The 20,659-nt window shown below is 37.8% G+C and overlaps 1 protein-coding gene across 1 annotated transcript in view; it reads left to right on the top strand.

Annotated features, from left to right (window-relative positions):
• DPY19L4 (dpy-19-like 4 (C. elegans)) overlaps positions 1-20,659 on the top strand; it is a 76,994-nt gene that overhangs the window by 30,268 nt on the left and 26,067 nt on the right. The window contains exons 4-12 of the mRNA XM_006859211.1: positions 495-585; positions 836-957; positions 1,071-1,216; positions 12,181-12,304; positions 12,743-12,877; positions 17,251-17,382; positions 17,479-17,577; positions 18,671-18,744; positions 19,789-19,947. Of these exons, the coding sequence (XP_006859273.1) occupies positions 495-585; positions 836-957; positions 1,071-1,216; positions 12,181-12,304; positions 12,743-12,877; positions 17,251-17,382; positions 17,479-17,577; positions 18,671-18,744; positions 19,789-19,947 (1,082 nt within the window). The remainder of the gene's footprint in view (positions 1-494; positions 586-835; positions 958-1,070; positions 1,217-12,180; positions 12,305-12,742; positions 12,878-17,250; positions 17,383-17,478; positions 17,578-18,670; positions 18,745-19,788; positions 19,948-20,659) is intronic.

Raw genomic sequence — 20,659 nt, 5'->3', positions numbered from 1 at the left:
TGAGGTTGGCCCAGGATCGGACATTGTTTCGTTCTGCTGTGCATGGGGTCGCTATGAGTCGGTTCAGACTTGATGGCACCTGACAACAACAACAACATCCCCAATTCTAGGAATTTAAAGTTTTGCTTGTATTTCTGGAAATTCAGTTGAAAAATACTAATTAAGGGCTAGCTGTTCTGGATATATAGGGAAGTGGAAAAAAATAAAAGTAATCCTTTCTTAAGCTTTTCATTTGATGAAGTACTTCTGACATCTCAACCGTCATCTGCCTCATTATTCTTAAGACATTTCTTTTGGGTTTGCTATTGCATTTTCTTTATATTTAGTAAATAATTGACTTACAGATTCTAATCCATTTTAAACTTTAAGTATTTAATGAAAATATTTGCCAGATTATTGACAAATAATTTCATAGCTATTAGTGACTAAAGAAGAAACATTGCAGCTAAAATTTACAATGTTGGTATTTAAATAACTCTTTCATTCTGTTTTAGGAACTTGAACGGGAAATCACCTTTCAGGGTGACAGTGCTATCTATTACTCCTATTATAAAGATATGTTAAAGGCACCTTCATTTGAACGAGGTATAACAATTTTATATTTTGAGTAACAATGTTTCCTAAAATAAAAACATTATTCAATCTAGATTAGAGCATTTGAATAAGGAGGTTTATCTCAGAATATAGATGCTATTCTTTATTATACTTAATACAAAATTAGAAAAATGAGACACAGAGTATTATGTTTTGGAATCTTTCTTGGTAATATAAAAATATTTAATGATCTCTGAATCAAATGTTTAAGTAATCTGGAGAAGAATTTTTCTGTCTTTAGGTGTTTATGAACTGACACACAATAACAGAACTGTATCTCTGAAGACTATAAATGCAGTGCAGCAAATGTCTCTATATCCAGAGCTTATCGCCAGTGTTTTATATCAAGCAACTGGTAGCAACGTATGTGCTGTTCTTTTGACCTTCATATTTATTCTTTCACATATTTATAATTTCTTAAATTATTGAATGTCCTCCTATTAACTCCCTGTCTCTTTTTTTCCCTTTCCATTTAGGAAATTATTGAACCAGTGTATTTTTACATTGGCATTGTTTTTGGATTGCAAGGAATTTATGTGACTGCATTATTTGTTACGAGTTGGCTTATGAGTGGAACATGGCTAGCAGGAATGCTTACTGTTGCATGGTTCATTATTAATAGGTAAGAAAAGTGTCTTTAATTGATTTCACCTTTTTTTTTTGCAGCTGCGGTAGTCAGAGTTCTAGAACTGCCTCATTCAAGATCCAGTCTCCAGAACCTATGAATATAATGAGACATCACTATCATGATTGTTGGTAGTGTTTGTTGTGAAGTGCCCGCTAGTTGGTTCCAACTTATAGCAGCCCATAGAGGGTTTTCAAGGAGTGACTGGTAGGTTGGAACTGATGACCTTGTTGTTAACAGTCCAGTGCTTATCATACAGCACCCTACCAGGACTCCACTATCACAGTTGTTGTTAGGTGCCATCGAGTCGGTATCGACCCATAGCGACCTTATATTATGTGACACAGTTGACCTTAAGGTAGGAAGAGGATCCAGTGGGCCTGATTTAATCACACAAGTTTTTTTTAAAATAGAGAGTATTTTCTAACTAGTGCAGAAGGGAAAATCAGAGAAATTTAAAGAATGGGAAGAGTTTGATAGTCCTTGCTGTCTTTAAGCCAGAAGGAAATGAATTCAGACAACAGTCATCAAAGTTGTAAGAGGACTGCAACTCTGGCTGATCCCTTGATTTGAGTTCATTGAGACCCTGAGCAGAGAATCTAGTCATACTGTTGTACTTTTTATGAGATAATTTGTGTTTTAAGTTATTTCGTTGTTGTTGTTAAGTGTGGTAATTTGTTTGAGAACAATTGGAAAATAATACATCAGCCTTGTGTATTATCTCTTTTTTCACACATCCTGACATTCATTCACATAAACCTCTTTTTTTCCTCTTTATTTAAAATTAATGGTGTAGCTTTTTGGAAGTAGGAGGGAGATATATCAGGTACATTACTATTAAGTTAGCCCCATGGATAAGGACTCTGCTGATCAGTGACCTTGTTTTCTGAATTAATAAACCCATCCAGTTTTTGGTCATCCTGGGTGGCACAGTATTTAAGCGCTCCACGGTTACCCAAAAGGTCAGCAGCTGGAACCCATCAGCAGCTCTTCAGGAGAGAGATGAGTTAGTTGGCTTATATAGAAATTCCAACCTTGGAAACCCTATGGGGCAGTGCTACTTTGTAGGATTGCTGTGAGTTAGAATCAACTCAGCAGCAGTGAATTTGTTTTGTGGGGTGGTACTAGAGTCCTGGTGTGGTGTTGTGAGTTAATACATTGCACTGCAAAGTTGGTTTCAACAAAAAGTCGGCAGTTCAGTCTCAACAGTTGCTCCTTGGAAACCCTATACAGGCTTGCTGTAAGTCAGAGCCAGCTCGATGGCACTTAACAACAACAATACGTGGAGTACTGTTGTGGCGTTGCAGGGTAATGTGCTGGGCTGCAGGTAAGTTTGAACTGCAAAGTCGACAGTTCAAGCTCACCAGCCACTCCTCAGAAACCCTATACAGGGTTACTATGGGTTGGAATCAGCTCGACAGCACTTAATAACAACAGTGGAGGTAGGGAAGTGGAAGCAGCAAGAGCAGCTACTTTTCAAAGTATTTGGCAGCTCAGGAAAGATAGACGTTGGGGAAATTTTTGAGGGTGTCAGGATTGAGGGAAGGTTGTAATAGGATGAGGAGATGTAATCTGATTTTGCAGTGGGATGAAGGATGCAAATGAGAGCATTAAATGCCTACGGAGTAGGCTCCAGAGTGATAAATAATGCAGCAAGGCCCTAGGTAAGGTAGAAGGGAATGTGACTGAAGGTGGACATGCAGTTAGTAGTCACAGGGAAAATGTCTAAAGTATATTTTGTTTATAGCGAGCTCATGTGGGCTGCAGAAGCAGTGCAAAGGATTTTATATAATTGTTAGACTTAGGCTGGAGTCCCTAGGTTGTGCAAAAGGTTAAGTGCTCCATTACTAGCTGAAAGGCTGACAGTTCAAACCCAGCCAGATGTATCTCGGAGCACAGGCCTAGCAATCTGTTTCCAAAAGTTCAGGCCTTGAGAACCATATGGAACTGTTCTTTTCTGCACACATGGAGTCCTGTGGGTTGAAACAGGCTCAAAGATAACTAACAACAACAACAACAAGAAAAAGGGACTAGGGGAGGGAGCTTTGGTAGGGAGGGTTGGTTTGAGACATCATAAAATTCTTCTTGGCAGTGGTCAGTGCCATAGATTTAGTGTTGTATGATGGACGTTCTTTTCCCTCTGACCTATCTCCATCCCCATAGCGCTTAACATGACTAAAACTTAAAAAGTGAAATATTCTTTTATACATTGTCACTCATTTTCTTGAGGTAATTGCCATATGAAAAATATAGTGCTTTCAAGTTACTGATATTTATATTTATATTATTTATTAATATTTATATTAATATATTATTTAAATTAACGTTTATATTTAAAACTCATAACCCATTGTTGTCAAGTTCATTCTGACTCATAGGGACCCATAAGACAAAGTAGAACTGCCCCGTAAGACTTCCAAGGCTATAATCTTTATACAAGAATATGTGTCACATCTTTCCCTTGCTGTGGGTGGTGAGTTTGAACCCCCAACCTTTCAGCTACCAGCCAAGTGCTTACTCATTGTACCTTCAAGACTCTATATTTTCATATAAGGAAGATTTTCCTCTAATAATTTTCAGCAGCTTCATTGAAGTATAGTTGATATAGAATAAATTGCATGTATTTAAAATGTACTATTTGATTAATTGGAATCCTGATGTTGTGCTGTAGGATAAGCATGGGACTGCAGGGTTGGTTTGAACTTAAAGGTCAGTGGTTCAAATCCACCAGCTTATACAGAGCTACTGTGAGTCAGAATCAACTCAATGACACGTAACAACAACAACAGTTTGATTAATTTAAGCATTTCGATACACCATGAAACCATCAACATATTCAGTACAGTAAACATATCCATAACCCCCCACAAAAGATAACTTGTGCACTTCTATAATTCTTTCTCTTCTTCTTCCTATCCCATTTCCTTGTTGTTCCACTGCCTCAGAGAACCAATGAAGTATGTCACTGTAGGTTTGCATTTTCTAGAATTTTATATAAATGGAGTTATAGCATATACTTTTTTTAGGGTCTGATTTTCACTAAATATAATTATTTTGAGATTCCTGTATGTTGCATGTATCAATAGTTTATTCCTTTGGTAAGTAGTATCCTATTACATGGGTATATCCACGACTTGATTTTCTGTTCAGCTGTAGTTGAACATTGGAGTAGTGTCCAGTGTTTTGTACTGTTAACCATAAAGCTTCTATGAACATTTGTGTGCAAGTCTTTGGACATAGACTTTCATTTCTCTTGAGTAAATACCTAGGAGTAGAAGGACTGGTCTTATAGTAGGTTTGTGTTTGACTTTTAAGAAACTGCAAAAATGGTATGACTCTTTCTTAAAAAGTTGGAAATAGAAATACCGTTTGACCCAGCTATCCCTCTAGAACCAGGAGCTGTGACACTATTAGATATATACACACCCGTGTTCAATGCAGCTCAATTCCCAATAACAAAAAGACAGCCTAAACACCCAAGAACAGAAGAACGGTGATAAAAACTGTGGTACATAGGCACAATATACTACACACGGTTGAAGAATAACAGTGAATCTGTAAAACACCACACAACATGGATGAACCTGACGGACACTGTTATAAAACGTTAAGAAAAGGTCTTTTTGATAAAAAAAAAAATTCTGTGATGGTTATTGGGGGTGGGAGGTAAATAATTTATGAACTAAAGAGTAAGCACATGCTAAAATGGGTGACAGGGTAGGCAATATGCAACAAGAGGGAGGTTGGCAGAGGAAAGAAATGGAGGAATGCAAGAGTTAAAGTAAATAGAGGTAAGTACTGGAGTTATAGTGTGGCGCTAAAGGATAGTGCATTGGACCACAAGGTCAGTTTGAACTGCAAGGTTAGCAGTTCAGACATACCAACCATTCCTTGGATATCCTACACGGGGTCGATTTGAGTTGAGACTAACTCTACCAGCACTTAACAACTGTTAACTGATGGTACATGAAGTGGATTGCTATCATTGTAATGAAGTAGAGTATACAATTCAAGGCATATAAAATGATATGCTCTGTGAAGCTTCATTCAATTCACATTAGAAAGTTTTTTTTTAAAAAAAGAAAGTTAAAGTGTTACCTAATATGGCTGTACCATTTTATATTTGTATTAGCAGAATTTAAGTGTCTTTCCCAACACTTAATATGGCCCACCTTTATTTCTTTATTTGTTTTTCAGTAATTTAAACTTTGTCCAATTTAGTGCCTTAACCATGGAGCCCTGGTGTGTTACTATATGATAAGCACTGGACTGCTAACTGTAATTTCAACAGTTCAAACTCTCTAGCTGCTCCTTGGAAACACTACACAGGGTCACTGTGAGTCAAATTGACTTGACACTTCTTAACAATAACAAAGTGCATTGTGATAGATTGAATTTTGTCCCCCCAGAATATGACTTGACACGATTGTTATTCTCAGAGGATTGACAGTTATGTAGTGATATAATGTGGCACTTTGTGATGATACCCCACGTTGTGATTGGTTATGACAAACCAGTTAAGAGGATTAAGTATGGGCTGCATATCCTTCTACCACTTGTGTGTCAGTTTGTTGTGCTGTGGTGGCTTGCATATTGCTCTCATTCTGGAAGGTATGCCACTGGTATTTTACATACCAGCAAGGTCACCCATGAGAGACAAGTTTCACCTGAGCTTCCAGCCTAAGATAGACTAGAAAGAAGGAGAGACAGACTGCTTCAGTATATAGTTACTGAAATTTTTATGAAAAGCACAGTGGAACACTGTTAGATAGCACCAGAATATTGAATATTAAAACATGATAAAGAACACCAGAATCTTGTCAGATATTGTGCCAGAAGATGAGCCCCTCAGGTTGGAAGGTACTCAAAATAAGAGTAGAGAAGAGCTACCTCCTCAAAATAAATTTGACTGTGGTGATGCAAATGAAGTAAAGCTTTGAGACCTTCATTTGCAAATGGGGCGCAACTCAAAATGAGAAACAATTGTGGACATCCATTAATAATCAGACGTATGAATCTTGGAAAATTAGGAGTTGTCAAAAATGAAATGTAATGTATAAACATTGATATCCTATGCATTAGTGAACTGAAATTAACTGGTATGGCCATTTTGAATCTGACAGTCACATGGTTTACTATGTGGGGAATGGCAAAGAAGAAAGGGGTCACATCCATCATCAAAAATAACATTTAAAGATCTATCTTTTTAAATTATTTAAAACTCTTTATTGTGAATTGAGTGAAGGTTTACAGAACAGATCATCTGCTTTACTTTAAACAAACCATACACTTTGCTTCAATCCCCTCCATGTACCAACAGTTAACAGCATTTACTTATATTCACATTAGCTAATGCATTCCTCCATATCGCCCTCTACCTTCAGCTTTCCTCTGCTAACCTCCCTCTGATTGTATATTGCCTTATCTGTCACCCATGTAATTATGTGTTTACACTCTTGTTGTTGTGAAGTGCCATCGAGTTGGTTCTGACCCATAGCGACCCTGTATAGGGTTTCTGAGGAGCAGCTGGTGAGCTTGAACTCTAGCCCATGAGTAATTCCACCCACCCACCCATAACAATCATTATTGTTGTTGGTTTTTAAGTGCTGTAGAGTCAGTTCCGACTCTTAGTGACCCTGTATAGGGTTTCCAGGGAGCATCTGGTGAGGTTGAACTGCTGACCTTGCAGTCCAGCCCATTAACCCACAGTGCCACATCATCATAGAATGTTTATTTTGTCAAGAAAACGTTTTTTAATTTAACTTTTTACAACATTGGTCTTGTGCAATGTTTGTTCTTTTGTGATCGACTAATTTCAGAACTGTAATGTCCTTCAGGCTCTCAACCATGTTGTGAGGTGTTTCACAGATTCATCATCGTTCTTCAGTATTTGGTAGTATTCCATTGTGTGTGTGTGTATACCAAGTTTGTTCAGCCATTCTTCTGTTCATGGACATTTAGGCTGTCTCCATCTTTTTGATATGCCTCTTGTTGCTGTTGTTGTTGTTAGTGCCGTCGAGTCGGTTTCGACCCATAGCGATCCTGAATAGGGTTTCCGAGGCTGTAAATCTTTACGGGAGCAGATCGCCTCATCTTTCTCCCACGGAGCAGCTGGTAGTTTCAAACTGCTGACCTTCCGGTTCGCAGCCCGATTCGTAATCACTACGTGAAGGATCCTATTTTCTTATCCATTCTGCTCTTTATGTTTCCTGATTAAATATAATCCATTTATATTTAGTGTAATTATCAATAGGTATTGATGTAATTTTTCTGTGGTTTTTTTTTTTGGTGGTGCTACTGGATTTTGTAAGGAGCTCTGGTAGCGTAGTGGTTACGAATCGGGCTGCGAACCTTAAGGTCAGTGGTTCGAAACTACCAGCCGCTCCGCAGGAGAAAGATGAGGCTTTCTACTCCCGTAAGGATTTACACCCTCGGAAACCCTGTACAGGGTCGCTATGGGTCGGCTCCGACTCGAAGGCACTTAACAACAACAACAACTGGATTTTGTGCTCCACATAATTTTTGTGCTGAGTTCATTTTGTTTGTGAGTTTTCTTTTCATTTTCAAATCGACTATATCTGTGGAAAGAGACAATGGAAAAGCTCCATATCATCAGTCAAAACAAGGCCGTGGGCTGATTGAAATAGCCCATTAATTGCTCATATGCAAGTTCAGGCTGAAGCTGAAGAAAACTAAAGCAAGTCCAAGAGAGCCAAAATAGAACCTTTAACATATCCCACCTGAATTTAGAGGTGATCATATGAACAGATTTGATGCATTAGATACTGATGACGGAAGACCAGAATTGTTGTAGGATAACATTAAGAATATCAAACAGGAAGAAAGCAAAAGATCATTAAGATAAGAAAGAAGGAAAAGACCAAAATAGATATGTCAGAAGAGACTCTGAAACTTGCTTTCTAGCGTAGGGATGCTAAAGCAAATGTAAGTAATGATATAAAAGAGCGGAACAGAAAATTGCAAAGGGCAGCTTGAGGAGACAAAGGTAAATATTACAATAAAATGTGCAAACTCCTGGAATTAGAAAACCAAAAGGGAAGAACACGCTCAACACTTCTCAAGATGAGGGAACTGGAGAAAAACTTTAAGCCTCGACTTGCAATGTTGAAGGATTCTGTGGGCAAAATATTGAATGATGCAGAAATCATCAAAATAAGATGGATGGAATAGAAAGTCACGACCAAAAAGAAATGGTCGCTTTTCAACCATTTCAAGAGGTAGCATATGATCAAAAGCCAGTATTACTAAAGGAAGAAATCTAAGCTGCACCAAAGGCATTGGTAAAGAACAAGACTTCAGGAATTTATGGAATACAAATTGAAATCTTTTCAGCAAACTGATACAGCACTGGAGGCACACACTCATTTATGCCAAGAAATTTGGTTGTCAGCTACCTGGCCAAGTGATTGGAAGAGATCCATGCTTATGCCTGTTCTAAAGAGAGGTGACCCAACAGAATGCAGAAATCATCGGGATATCATTAATATCGCTTGCATGTAAAATTTTGCTAAAGATGATTTTAAAATGGCTACAATTGTACATTGACGGAACTACAAGAAGGTCAAGGCAGATTCAGACACAGTACTTGGAATGAGGGATAGCACATTGCTGATGTCAGAGTCAGATGGATCTTGACTGAAAACAGATTATCAGAAAGATGTTTACCTATGGTTTATTGACTGTGCAGAGGCTTTTGACTTTGTGGCTTGTGACAAACTGTAGGTCACATTGTGGCGTGTTAGTAATCCAAACACTTAATTGTGCTCATGAGGAATCTGTACATAGACCAAGAGGCAGTCATTCATACAGTACAAGGGAACACTGACTAGTTTAAAAGCAGGTAAAATGTGTGCCAGGGTTGTATTTTTTCACCATATTTAGTCAATCTCTGTGTTGAGCAATCTCTATGTTGAGCAAATAATCCAAGAAGATTGGAGGTAGACTTGTTAACAAGCTGTGATATGCAGATGATGCAACCTTGCTTGCTGAAAGGGAAAAGGACTTAAAATACTGGTGAAGATCAAAGACCACAGTCTTCAGTATGGATTGCACCTCAATGTAAAGAATACAAAAATCCTCACCATTGGAGCAATAATGTCATGAGAAATGGAGACAAGATTGAAGTCATCAAAGACACTTATGGAAGCAGCAGTCAAGACATCAAATGACATATTCCATTAGGCAGATTTCCTGTATAAGTCCTATTAAAGTGTTCAAGAGCAAAGATGTCAGTTTCAAGACTAAGGTGCGCCTGACCCAAGCCATGGTATTTTCAGTAACCTCATATACTTGTGGAAATTGGACAGTGAATAAGGAAGATCATAGAAGAATTGATGCATTTGAGTTATGGTGTTGGAGAAGAATATTTAAAATACCATGGCCTGCTAGAAGAACAAACAAATCTGTGTTGGAAGATGTACAACCAGAATGGTCCTTGGAAACCAGGATGGTAAGACTTCATCTCTTATCTTGTCAGGAAGGACCAGTCCCTGGAGAAAGATACAATGTTGGATAAAATGGATGGTCAACGACAAAGAGGAAGACTCCCAATGAGATGGATTGCACAGTGACAGCAGCTGTGGCTGAAGCATCACAATTGTGAGGATGGATCAGAATCGGGCATTGTATAGTTCTGTTGTACATAGGGTTGCTGAGTTGAAATCAGCTCAATGGCAACAAGCAATTCCCTTAATCCTGTCACAACCCTGCTCAGATCTAAGAGCTTCACAGGGGTATGGTCTGCAACATCTTTTATCTTACAAAGATGAAAGAGGAGTGAACAGAGAGGGAGGTACCTACTACCACCAAGAAAGATGAGCCAGGAGGGGAGTGCATTGTTTGGACCAAGTCCCTGCACTGTGAAGCTCCTATATCCAGGAGAAGATTGGTGTCAAGACACATGGAGATCTCCAGGGAATGCTGGACCTATAGATGCTGAAGGAGACAAGGACCTTTTTTCAGAGCTAGATTTCTAAATTTGGACTTCTAGACTGAATTGTGAGAGAATAAATTTGTTTGTTAAAGCCATTCACTTATACTATTGTGTTACAGTAGCACTAGTTAACTAAATAACCAAGACATGTTTGTTTGTTTTTTTAAAGTTTTTATTGTGAATTGAGTGATAGTTTACATGGGACAACATCGATGTTACACTCATCCTATTGTATTTCGTTTCGCTACAATGATTACAATCCCCTGAATGCATCATCATTCAACAGTATTTGCTTCTACTCCCTCGGTTTTTATTTGGACGTACACAAAGGCACTCAGGAATATATAATCATTTAAACAAGCAAAGAGCACATTCTGTAGGCTTGCCTCCTGGCTGCCACACACAGCTTTTCTTGTTTCATGAACTAAGACATGTTTTTCATAAGCTTATTTGAAGTGACTTATAGACTTCTGTTGTGATGCTGTAGGATCAGCACTGGACTGAGAACCACCAGGTCAGCATTTCAAACCCACCAGCAGCTTCTTGGAAATGCTATACAGAGTTACTATGCGTTAGAACTGACTATACTTAGTAACGATAGCTACATGGTTATAAAGAACATATATGGAATCAGTGGATTATCAACCAACCAGCTGCCATTGAGTCCACTCCAGCTCATGGCAAGCCCATCTGTCTGAGTAGAACTGTGTGTGCTCCATAAGGTTTTCAGGGAGTAGATTTCCAGGCCTTTCTTCCAAGGTGTCTCTGGATGGGCTCAAAGCTCCAACATTTTGATAGAAACCAAGTGTGTTAACTACAATGGAAATGCTTGATTTGATGTAATAGTAAATAAAAGTTTAAAAAAACCTTTTGCTTTTGACTTGATTCCAACTCATGCAACCCTGTGTTACAGAGTAGAACTGCTCCATAGAGTTTTCTTGACTATAATGTTAGTGGAAGCATACTGCCAAGCCTCTGTTCTATAGTACAGCTGGGTGGGTTTGAACCACCAAATTTTAGGTCGAACACAAACCATTTGTGCCACTCCGGGACTTAGTAGAGACAAAAATACTAAAGTCTATGTTGGTTATAGTTTTATATCTTCCTAGGACAAATAGAACTTGGTTTTTGTGTGGAAATTTGCTACTCTGTCAAAGATCTAAATTTACTAATTGCTGAAAAGGTTGTTAATAGATGAGGATATGCATAGGAAACAACAGGTTCTCAATGAAAAGGGATCTAGGAGAAATTTAGGAGGAGCCTGTGAAACCTGTCTGTATTTGAGTTAGTAACTTCTCCAAGGTTTGCAGGTTCGTCCCATGAAGGTGTTGTTATTGGTAGTGATTCCATGGGACTGGGAGGTACACCTACTCCCCCTAGGCTATCATCTTTACAAGAGCAGATTGCCAGAGCTCTCTCCTTTGGAACCACTGGGTGGATTCCAAACTTGAAATTTTCAGTTAGCAGATTAGCTCTCAAGGATTGTGTCACAATGTCTTGTTTATTAACTGTAGTGTTCATTCTTGGTTTAAAGTATAAATGTTCTTTGACAGTATGACTTTAAGTCATATCAGCTCTCTGCACTTTATATTATTTATTTCAAGGGAAAAAGAACTTCAGCCTGTTGATTAGTTTGTGCTTTAGAGAAGGGGAGCCATCTCATTAGGGGCTGAGGGGAGGTAGGATGTGGGGCTGAATTCTAGTCGGTGCAGCAGGCATGGGTGTTAGCATGGGGCTATGTCTGCACACACAGGGGTAGCTTTTCCAATTTCTCACAGAGCCCCATCTGTTCACCAGCCAGTACCTAGCAGTACTGAGTGTTAAAGCAAGCAGGGATGGAGAGGTGACAGGTATATGCTCAGAGATGCTCATAGGCCAGTGGTGGTTTTTATATACCTACCTCTTGGGATTGTTAATGGAGAAGAGTGAGATGTGTGTGAAAGTGCTTTGGAAGTGTTACATAACATAACACCTTGTTATGTTACTGTTCATCTGTGGTTTATTTTAGGGTAGATACAACAAGAATCGATTACTCCATTCCTTTAAGAGAAAACTGGGCATTACCCTATTTTGCATGTCAAGTTGCTGCACTTACAGGCTATTTAAAAAGCAATTTAAATACTTACACAGAGGTAAGATTCAAATCTGTTTTATTAATCACTTAATTCAGATCTATTATAAATGTGGTACATCATTTTAAAGTTAAGTTATATTCTATGAAACCTAGTACAGAATACCAAGACTAACCTTGTAGAGAATATCAGGTAGTATAAAGTTGTAGAGAATACAAAGAATAACCCCGTTCTCTACTCTGATTGGAAATGATTTTTTCCCTTTTATTTTCTTGAAATTCTTACATGATGGTGAACTTTGAACAACGATTGGGTTTTGTTTTTTTTTTTCTTTATAGGGTACTTTATTTAAAATCTTATTCTTTATGTAAGGATTAAATGTGTTTTACAAATGAAGCTTCAAAGGCTATGTAGCTTAAAGTTGAACTAGTAACAGAACTGTAACTTTTGAGGGGGAAACCTCATTGATACTTAGTTTCTTTCTTTTATTTCTCCTAGAGGTTTTGCTACTTATTGATGAGTGCTTCCACTTACACTTTTATGATGATGTGGGAATACAGCCACTATCTCCTGTTTCTCCAAGCAATATCTCTATTCCTGCTAGATAGCTTTTCACTGGAGCAAAGTGACAAGGTATAGTGTGGAACTAAGATTTTAAACCTAGAGAATAAATGTTTTAGTAGTGTTATAGCTTAAAACCATTTAGCTTTTAAGGGTTATTTTGAGGGATTTATGTGTACACTCAAAAGGTTGCTAACCTCATTCTCCCTACTCATTTTAGAAGCACTTTGAAAATTCCTTAGTCAGGCAGCCTTCTCAATTCAAGTCACCCCTGTGCTTCCACTCTTACTTCGGGCCATGCCTCCTCCATCTCTTTCTGTTTATTCAAAAAAGGAAAACAAAAAACAGAACATGTACAAAAGCATATGTACACTAAACGTACAGTTTATAGAACAAAATATGAGTGCTTACTGGCCCTGTGAAGGAATGGAGCATTTGAACCCTTACAGCCCCCGGTTCCCTTTTCCTGAGTCACGTCCTGCTCCTTCCCCCACAGAGGCTTACTAGCCTCAATTTGGTTAATATTTTCCTTTTTTCAAAAAAAATTTTTTGCCTCCTATCTTTATATTCCTAAAAAATATATTGTAAATAATATTTTATTTACTTTTGAGATACATCCATGGAGATGCTTAAATTATATTCCATTTATTTTTTATTATACATTTTGCTTTTTTTCTAGTTTGTTTTATTCATATGACCAAAGCTGCTGTTTAACATTCTTGTATGTGTTAATACCTGCCATATATGTACAAGATTTCACTGGAGTTTATACCTAGTGATGGAATTATAAGTCAAAGGATATTTATGTATTCATCCTAACTCTAAATAATATCAAGTGTTTTTCCAGAACAGCAATATCGCTTTACACTCCCACCAGCAATAGATAAAGGTTTCTCTTTCTGTCATTCTACCCTTTATTTATGAAGTCCTGGTGTGGTGTTATGGGCTAATGGGCTAGACTGAAAAGGCTTGAACTACAAGATCGCCGATTTGAGCTTACCAGCTGCTCCATGGAAACCCTATACAGGGTAGCTGTGAGTCGGAACCAAATCAGTGGCACTTAACAACAACCCTTTACTTACCAAACATTTACTAAATACTTTTCATGTCTTACTCTTTTCTTCCTGGTTTTCATTTCATATATTCATATAGCCCAGAGCCCTGATAAGTCCCAACATTTATTTGAACAAAGATAATTTAATATATATATATATAGTTGTTTACCAGGCATAAAATTGTTAATCAAAGGATGAAAAGAATTCAGTATTGTAGCGGTAGCTACTACTGGAGTAGGTACCTCCTTTAGGGCTAAGGAAAAGATTTTGAAATGACTAAAACTTAGAAATTTAAAGGAGGAACCCCATGGAGCTGAAACTTGAACCTCAGAAGGGCCGCTGCTCAGCTTTACTGTTGTCTCTGAGCTTGAAAGAAGAACGTTATGGAACTGGGTCTTGGCCCCTGAGGATGTGCCCTGGGACAGGAGGATGCAGTGAATCTGATTCTTAATGTGTTAGACAAACGGCAACTACACTCCGTTGTTTTAACAAGAAGTTGTTCTATCAGGGTGAAGTGCTGCTGAAATGATCTAGGAAGTATCGTCTCATACCTACTTTACAAGACAGAGAAGATGGGGGCAAGTTTGGAGCTAAGAGGCTCAGTACCTGGCACATGTGTAGAACCAGTACCCAAACTAAGAAGTAAAACATTACTAGTACCCAGAAAACCTGATGCCCTTTCCCAGCCATTGCTTTAGACCTCTCAAGGATAGCCACTATCCTGACTTCTAACAGTGAAATCTCTCTTTTTGGGGGAGGTGATAAATAGTTATAGCTTCTCAAGGTTTTCTTTCACTTTTAACACTGCCTTTGACTTTCCCCTTAATTGGACTTACAGTATGACACTGAAGGATCAGCACTGGACTTCAAATCTCAAGGTCAGTGGTTCAAATCCACCAGCTGCTCCTTGGAAATCCTATATAGGGTTGCTATGAGTCAGAACCAATTCAATGGCACTTAATAACAACAACAACAATTGTATGTTGGAGTCCTGGTGTGGCACTCTAGGATAAGTACTGATGGCTAACCACAAGGTTGGCAGTTCAAACTCACCAACCACTCCTCAGAAACACTGTACAGGGTTGCTATGAGTCAGAACTGACTCAGTGGCATTTAACAACATTATTGCCATTGCTTTGTCTTAATGGTCCCTTTCTAAAATTAACTTCGTGATAGATTAAAATATTATACTATTAAGGCTGTTGTTGTTAAGTAATGTGGAATTGGTTCCGACTATCAATGGTTCCATAGAAGAAAGATGAGGCTTTCTGCTCCCGTAAAAATTTATAGCCTCGGAAGCCCTATAGAGGGTCACTATGGGTTGGAACTGACTTGACAGCACTTAACAACAATGTATTACAGATTTTGCAGATTTGCATAGTTTTTGCAAGTGTATATAAAGATGAATTTTAATAATAGGAAAAAAACTGAATAAACCAAGTGAAATTAAGTCAGAGCCTGGGAGTAAGAATGTTCCTCCAGTGTGATTTTTTTTTTCAAGTAATATTTTATTGTGTTTCAATCTTGCAATAACAGTGATCTAGGAGTACATACATGGATAAATACACAAGCTGAATGAGTGTGGGAGGGAAAGTAGAAGTATGCATGCAAATATATAAAGGTTTGACAAAGGATATTTGTACATGGGTGTTTACCTTTGTTGCAAACATATTGATGAATGTGATGAAGCATGTTGTTTTTGTTAAGTGCCATTGAGTTAGTTCTGGCTCATAGTGACCCCGTATAGAGTTTCTAAGGAACAGCTGGTGATCTTGAATCGGCAACCTTGTGATTCAAACTGACTTTGCAGTCCAGTGCATTAGCCCATAGTGCCACACCAGGACTCCATGATGCAGCATATAGAGGGTAAAATTATAAAAACTTAGCCATTACTAAACACCTTGAAGGAATAAATTGCTGGGCCCGAGGGCTCAGGATCATAGTCTCTGGGGACACCATAGATAATTCACATACAATTTACAAAGACAGTGTTCTACATCCTACTTTGATGAGTAGTAACTGGGATCTTAAAAGCTCATGAGTGGCCATCTAAGATGCAATTATTGGTCTCTCCCTGTGCAGAGGAAAGAGTGATGAAATTTGAAGATGCTTGAAAGCGATTAGTCTAGTGGACTAATGGACCACCTGAGCATCAGTCTTCATGACCCTGAGTCCATAAGAACTAGGTGGTACCTAGTTACCACTACTAACTGCTCTTGAAGGAATCACATTAGAAGGCCCTGGATAAAGTAGGATAAAACTCAAAGTCATCATAGAGACCAGGCTTACTGGTCCGATAGATACTGGTGGACTCCTGAGACTATGTCTCTTGGACACCTTTCAGGTCTGGAACTAAGCTCACCTCATGGCTCAATTTAAAGTCAAGCAAGAGATAGGTATACAGTGGGGACAACTCTAGTGAGGTATGCACACTACAGAATGGTCAACCATTCGAGATCAAAAGGGCAGTATCAACCTTAGACCAAAATTCAGAAGGGTTAGGAAATAAAGGACTAGAAACCACAAACAGGAAAGAAGTGGGGTAAGTGAGGTGATTACAGTCACTGAGATGAAACTCAGTGTTGATTTGTTGAATGTAAAACTATAATCTGTTTTGTAAACCTTCACTCAATTCATAAAAAAGGTTATTATACTATTGACTGCCATAAGAATGAACAAATCCATCTTGGAAGAAGTGTAGTCAGAATGCTGCTTACAAGCCAAGATGGTGAGATTTCATCTCACATACTTTGGACAGGTTATTAGGAGTAACCAGTCCCTGGAGAAGGGCATGTTGTTGAAAAGTGCTATCAAGTTAGTTCTGACCCATTGCGCAAGCCTATATAGGGTTTCTAAGAAGTGACTGGTGAGCTTAAATCGTCGACCTTGTGATTCAAACCCACCTTGCAGTCCAGTGCATAGAGAGATTAATAGTTGTGTCTTAGATGGATTCCAGTATTATTTAGACACCTGTAGTTTTAAATCTTTTCACTTTGTTTGTAACGGGTGCCTTCTAAAAGCAAAGTGTTAAATTCATTATATACCGTAGCATTTTAAAAAATGGTTTTAACTGTTTTCAGAGTATAATACTATATTTGGAGTTTTGGTATGATTCTGTAGAATAAGCACTGAACCTTGTGGTCAGTTTGAACTGCAAGATAGGTGGTTCATATCCACCAGCTGCCCCTCAGAAACACTTTACAGGGTTGCTATGAGTCATAATTGACTTGACTTGATGGTACTTAATACCACCACCAATACTGTCTTAAATTACAGTAAAGCATTTATTTACTTTATAATTGTAGTTTAATGTATTCCATACAAAGCTAATGAAAAGATGTACAATATAATTTAAATTTATTCCTAATCATTTTCTTTTTTTTCCAACAGGTTCATGAAGTTTATAAAATCTATATATTTTCTCTGTTTCTGGGATATTTGCTACAGTTTGAGAATCCAGCTTTATTGGTGTCTCCTTTATTGAGTTTGGTAGCAGCCTTAATTCTTGTTAAGTGCCTTCAGGTAATTAAAATTGCCTTACCGTCCTTGTGATTAATTTTTTAAATAATTGATTTTTCTGTGCCTCAATTCTTTGTTCATGTGTATTTTCCCCCACAGCTGAATGTGAAGAAAGGAACTTTTGTAGGTAAATTGATGAAAGTGATTAATTTTTACTTGGTGTGTACTCTCACAGTGACATTCAATATTATAATGAAGGTAAGTAACCTTATGTGTTTCATGTAATAGAGCAAATTAAATAATAAAATATATTGGACTAAATGTCAGGAATAATGATATAGCAAGGTAACAGTACAGTATAATTTGAGTTGAAAATGATCATACCTAGCATATTGGGTGAGAAAGTAGAATTTTGATTTTTTTCTTGATAATTTTTTTTTTTTTAAAGAAATACATTTTACTGTTTCATTTAGTTAAAAATGTCTTTATCACCCAATTAACATTAAACAATACATGGAATAAATGATTGAGGTAAATAAATGGTATTTAGAAGAGTGGATAAATTACACAAACAAGGCAAAAGAAAATTGCTGTATTCTTACTGCTATACTGTCTTGGGCAGGGTTTTCTAGAGAAGCAAAACCAGTGAAACATATATATGTACATATATATGTTGTTGTTATGTGCCGTGGAATCAGTTCTGACTCATAGCTACCTTGTACAAAATTTTCAAGGCTGTAAATCTTTACGGAAGCAGAGAGCCTCAAACTACCAGTGGAACAGCTGGTACTTTCGAACTGCTGACCTTGAGGTTCGCAGCCCAATTCGTAACTAAACCCGATTCGTAAACACTACGCTACAAGAGCTCCTTATGCATATATATAGAGAGAAGTTAATTATCAAGGAAATGGCTTACAATTGAAGAGTCCTAGGTCTCGAGTGGATGAGGGAGCGAGTCTTTCCCATATTTCTATTCTATTGAGAGCAGGCCACAATCCATTCATTTGATTGGCTGCTAATTACCACTTATAGAATTAACTGTGCTTTTATTCGGTTTCATCACATGAGCATAAGCTCATCTTAACTGTTAAACCATGGGAATCCTGGCCTAGTCAAATTGACACAAAATCTAAACTATTACACCCACTATAGTTTTATGCTTAAGTCTTAAAAGAGAATGTGCTTGACATACATGAATAAATTTCCTTGCTTCATAGTTACACCAGGTATTATTTAATTACTATTTTTGTTATGTTGTCTTGCTCTATTTTCTGTATCTAATATTGGGTAAGGCTTATTGCTATAAGCATAGCTAATAGTTATTTCTTTAACTAGTTTTTTTCTCCTTCAGATGTTTGTCCCTCACAAAGAAAATGGATACATGCTGAAATTCCTTGAAGTAAAATTTGGGTTAAACATGACTAAGTAAGTTATAGATATATAACTGACTTTATACCACTTAGAAATAAAGAATAAAGATATCAAATGGAGGGAGTATATACCGAATTATACTATTGTTAGGTGCCTTGGGGTCAATTTTTCGTTCATAACAGTCCCATGTGATAGAACAGAACTGCCCGTCGAATTTTTCTAAGCTGTAATGTTTATAGAAGTAGATTACCAGGTCTTTCCTTTTAGCACCTGATCACATAATCACTGCACCACGAGGGTTCCTTCCTAAGTGTATACCACTGAGAAAAGAAATAATTAAGATGTAATATGTGGAGAATATCTAATACTAGTATTTTTTCTCAGTGTGAAAAATTTCCTATTTAGGTGTTTTTTTTTAATACTTTTTAATTGTGATTTAAGTCTGTTATAAGTTGTTGTTGTTAAGTGCCATAGAGTTGGTACTGACTCATACCAGCCCTACGGACAACAAAAGAAAACACTATCTAGTTTTGCACCAAACTCACAATCATTGCTACATTTGAGTCCATAGCTGCTACTGCTGTGCCAGTCCATCTCATTGGGGGGTTTCCTCTTTTTCTCCAACCCTCCATTTTACCAAACTTGATATCCTTCTCCAAAGACTGGTCCTTCCTTACAGTATATCCTAGGTATGAGTGAAGAAGTTTGGCCATCCTGGCTTTCAAGGAGTATTCTGGCTGTCTTCTTCCAACACACGTTTGTTCTTTTAGCAATCCATGGTACTTTCAGTATTCTCCTCCAACACCATAACTCAAATGCATCAGTTCTTCTGTGGTCTTCCTTTTTCACTGTCCAACTTTCACATGCATATGAGGTTATTGAAAATACCATGGCTGTGTCATGCATACCCTAGTCCTCAAACTGACATCTTTGGTCTTCAGCTCTTTAGAGAGGTCTTGTGCAGCAGATTTGCCTAATGCAGTATATTGTTTAATTTCTTGACTGCTGCTTCCATGAATATTGATGATTGATCCAAGCAAAACGTTCACTTATTTGAAGGACCTGTGATTTTAATGTCATCATTTTTGTTTTTTGTAGGAATTTTACAATGAATTGGCTGCTTTGTCAAGAATCCCTGCAGGCACCATCTCAAGATTTCTTTTTGCGATTGACCCAGTCTTCTTTATTACCTTTCTATATTTTAGTGTTAATTATTTGTTTTTTTTCTATGGTGCAAATTATTTTTAGAAGAATTAAGTAAGTATCTCTGAGAGTCAATAACATTAGGAAAATACATAAAATGCTTCTTTTAAATTGTTGTTGTTGTTAGATGCCATCAAGTTGGTACCGACCCATAGTGACCTTATGCACAGCAGAACAAAACACTGCCCGATCCTGGGCCAAGCTCACTACTGTTGCCAAACTTGAGTTCATCGATGCTGCCACTTGGCCAATCCATGTCGTTGGGGGTATTCCTCTTTTTTACTGACCCTCCACCTTACCAAACATGATATGCTCTTCTAGCGAATGTTCCCTCCTGACAATATGTCCAAAGTATGAGAGACGAAGTTTGGCCATCTTGGCCTCTAAGGAGCACTCTGGCTGCACTTCTTCCAAAATGGAGCTGTTGGTTCTTTGGGCAGCCCATGACACTTTCAGTATTCTTCACTACCATAACTCAGATGCATCAATTCTTCTATGGTCTTCCTTATTCACTGTGCAGCTTTCACATGCCTATGAGGTTATTGAAAATACCATGGTTTGGGTCAGGCACACCTTAGTCCTCAAGCTGACATCTTTGTTCTTCAGCACTTTCAAAAGGTCTTGTGCAGCGTATTTGCCTAATGCTAATAAGTCGTTTGATTTCTTGACTGCTGCTTCCATGAGAGTTGATAGTTGATCCAAGAATAATGAAGTACTTGACAACTTCAGTCTCTTCTCCATTGATAAGAATGTTTATTGGTCCAGT

Source organism: Chrysochloris asiatica, unplaced genomic scaffold, assembly GCF_000296735.1.
Source record: "Chrysochloris asiatica unplaced genomic scaffold, ChrAsi1.0 scaffold00031, whole genome shotgun sequence".
Classification (NCBI taxonomy): domain Eukaryota; kingdom Metazoa; phylum Chordata; class Mammalia; order Afrosoricida; family Chrysochloridae; genus Chrysochloris; species Chrysochloris asiatica.
Note: the sequence above shows the minus strand (reverse complement) of the source record. Positions and strands in the feature narration are given on the sequence as shown.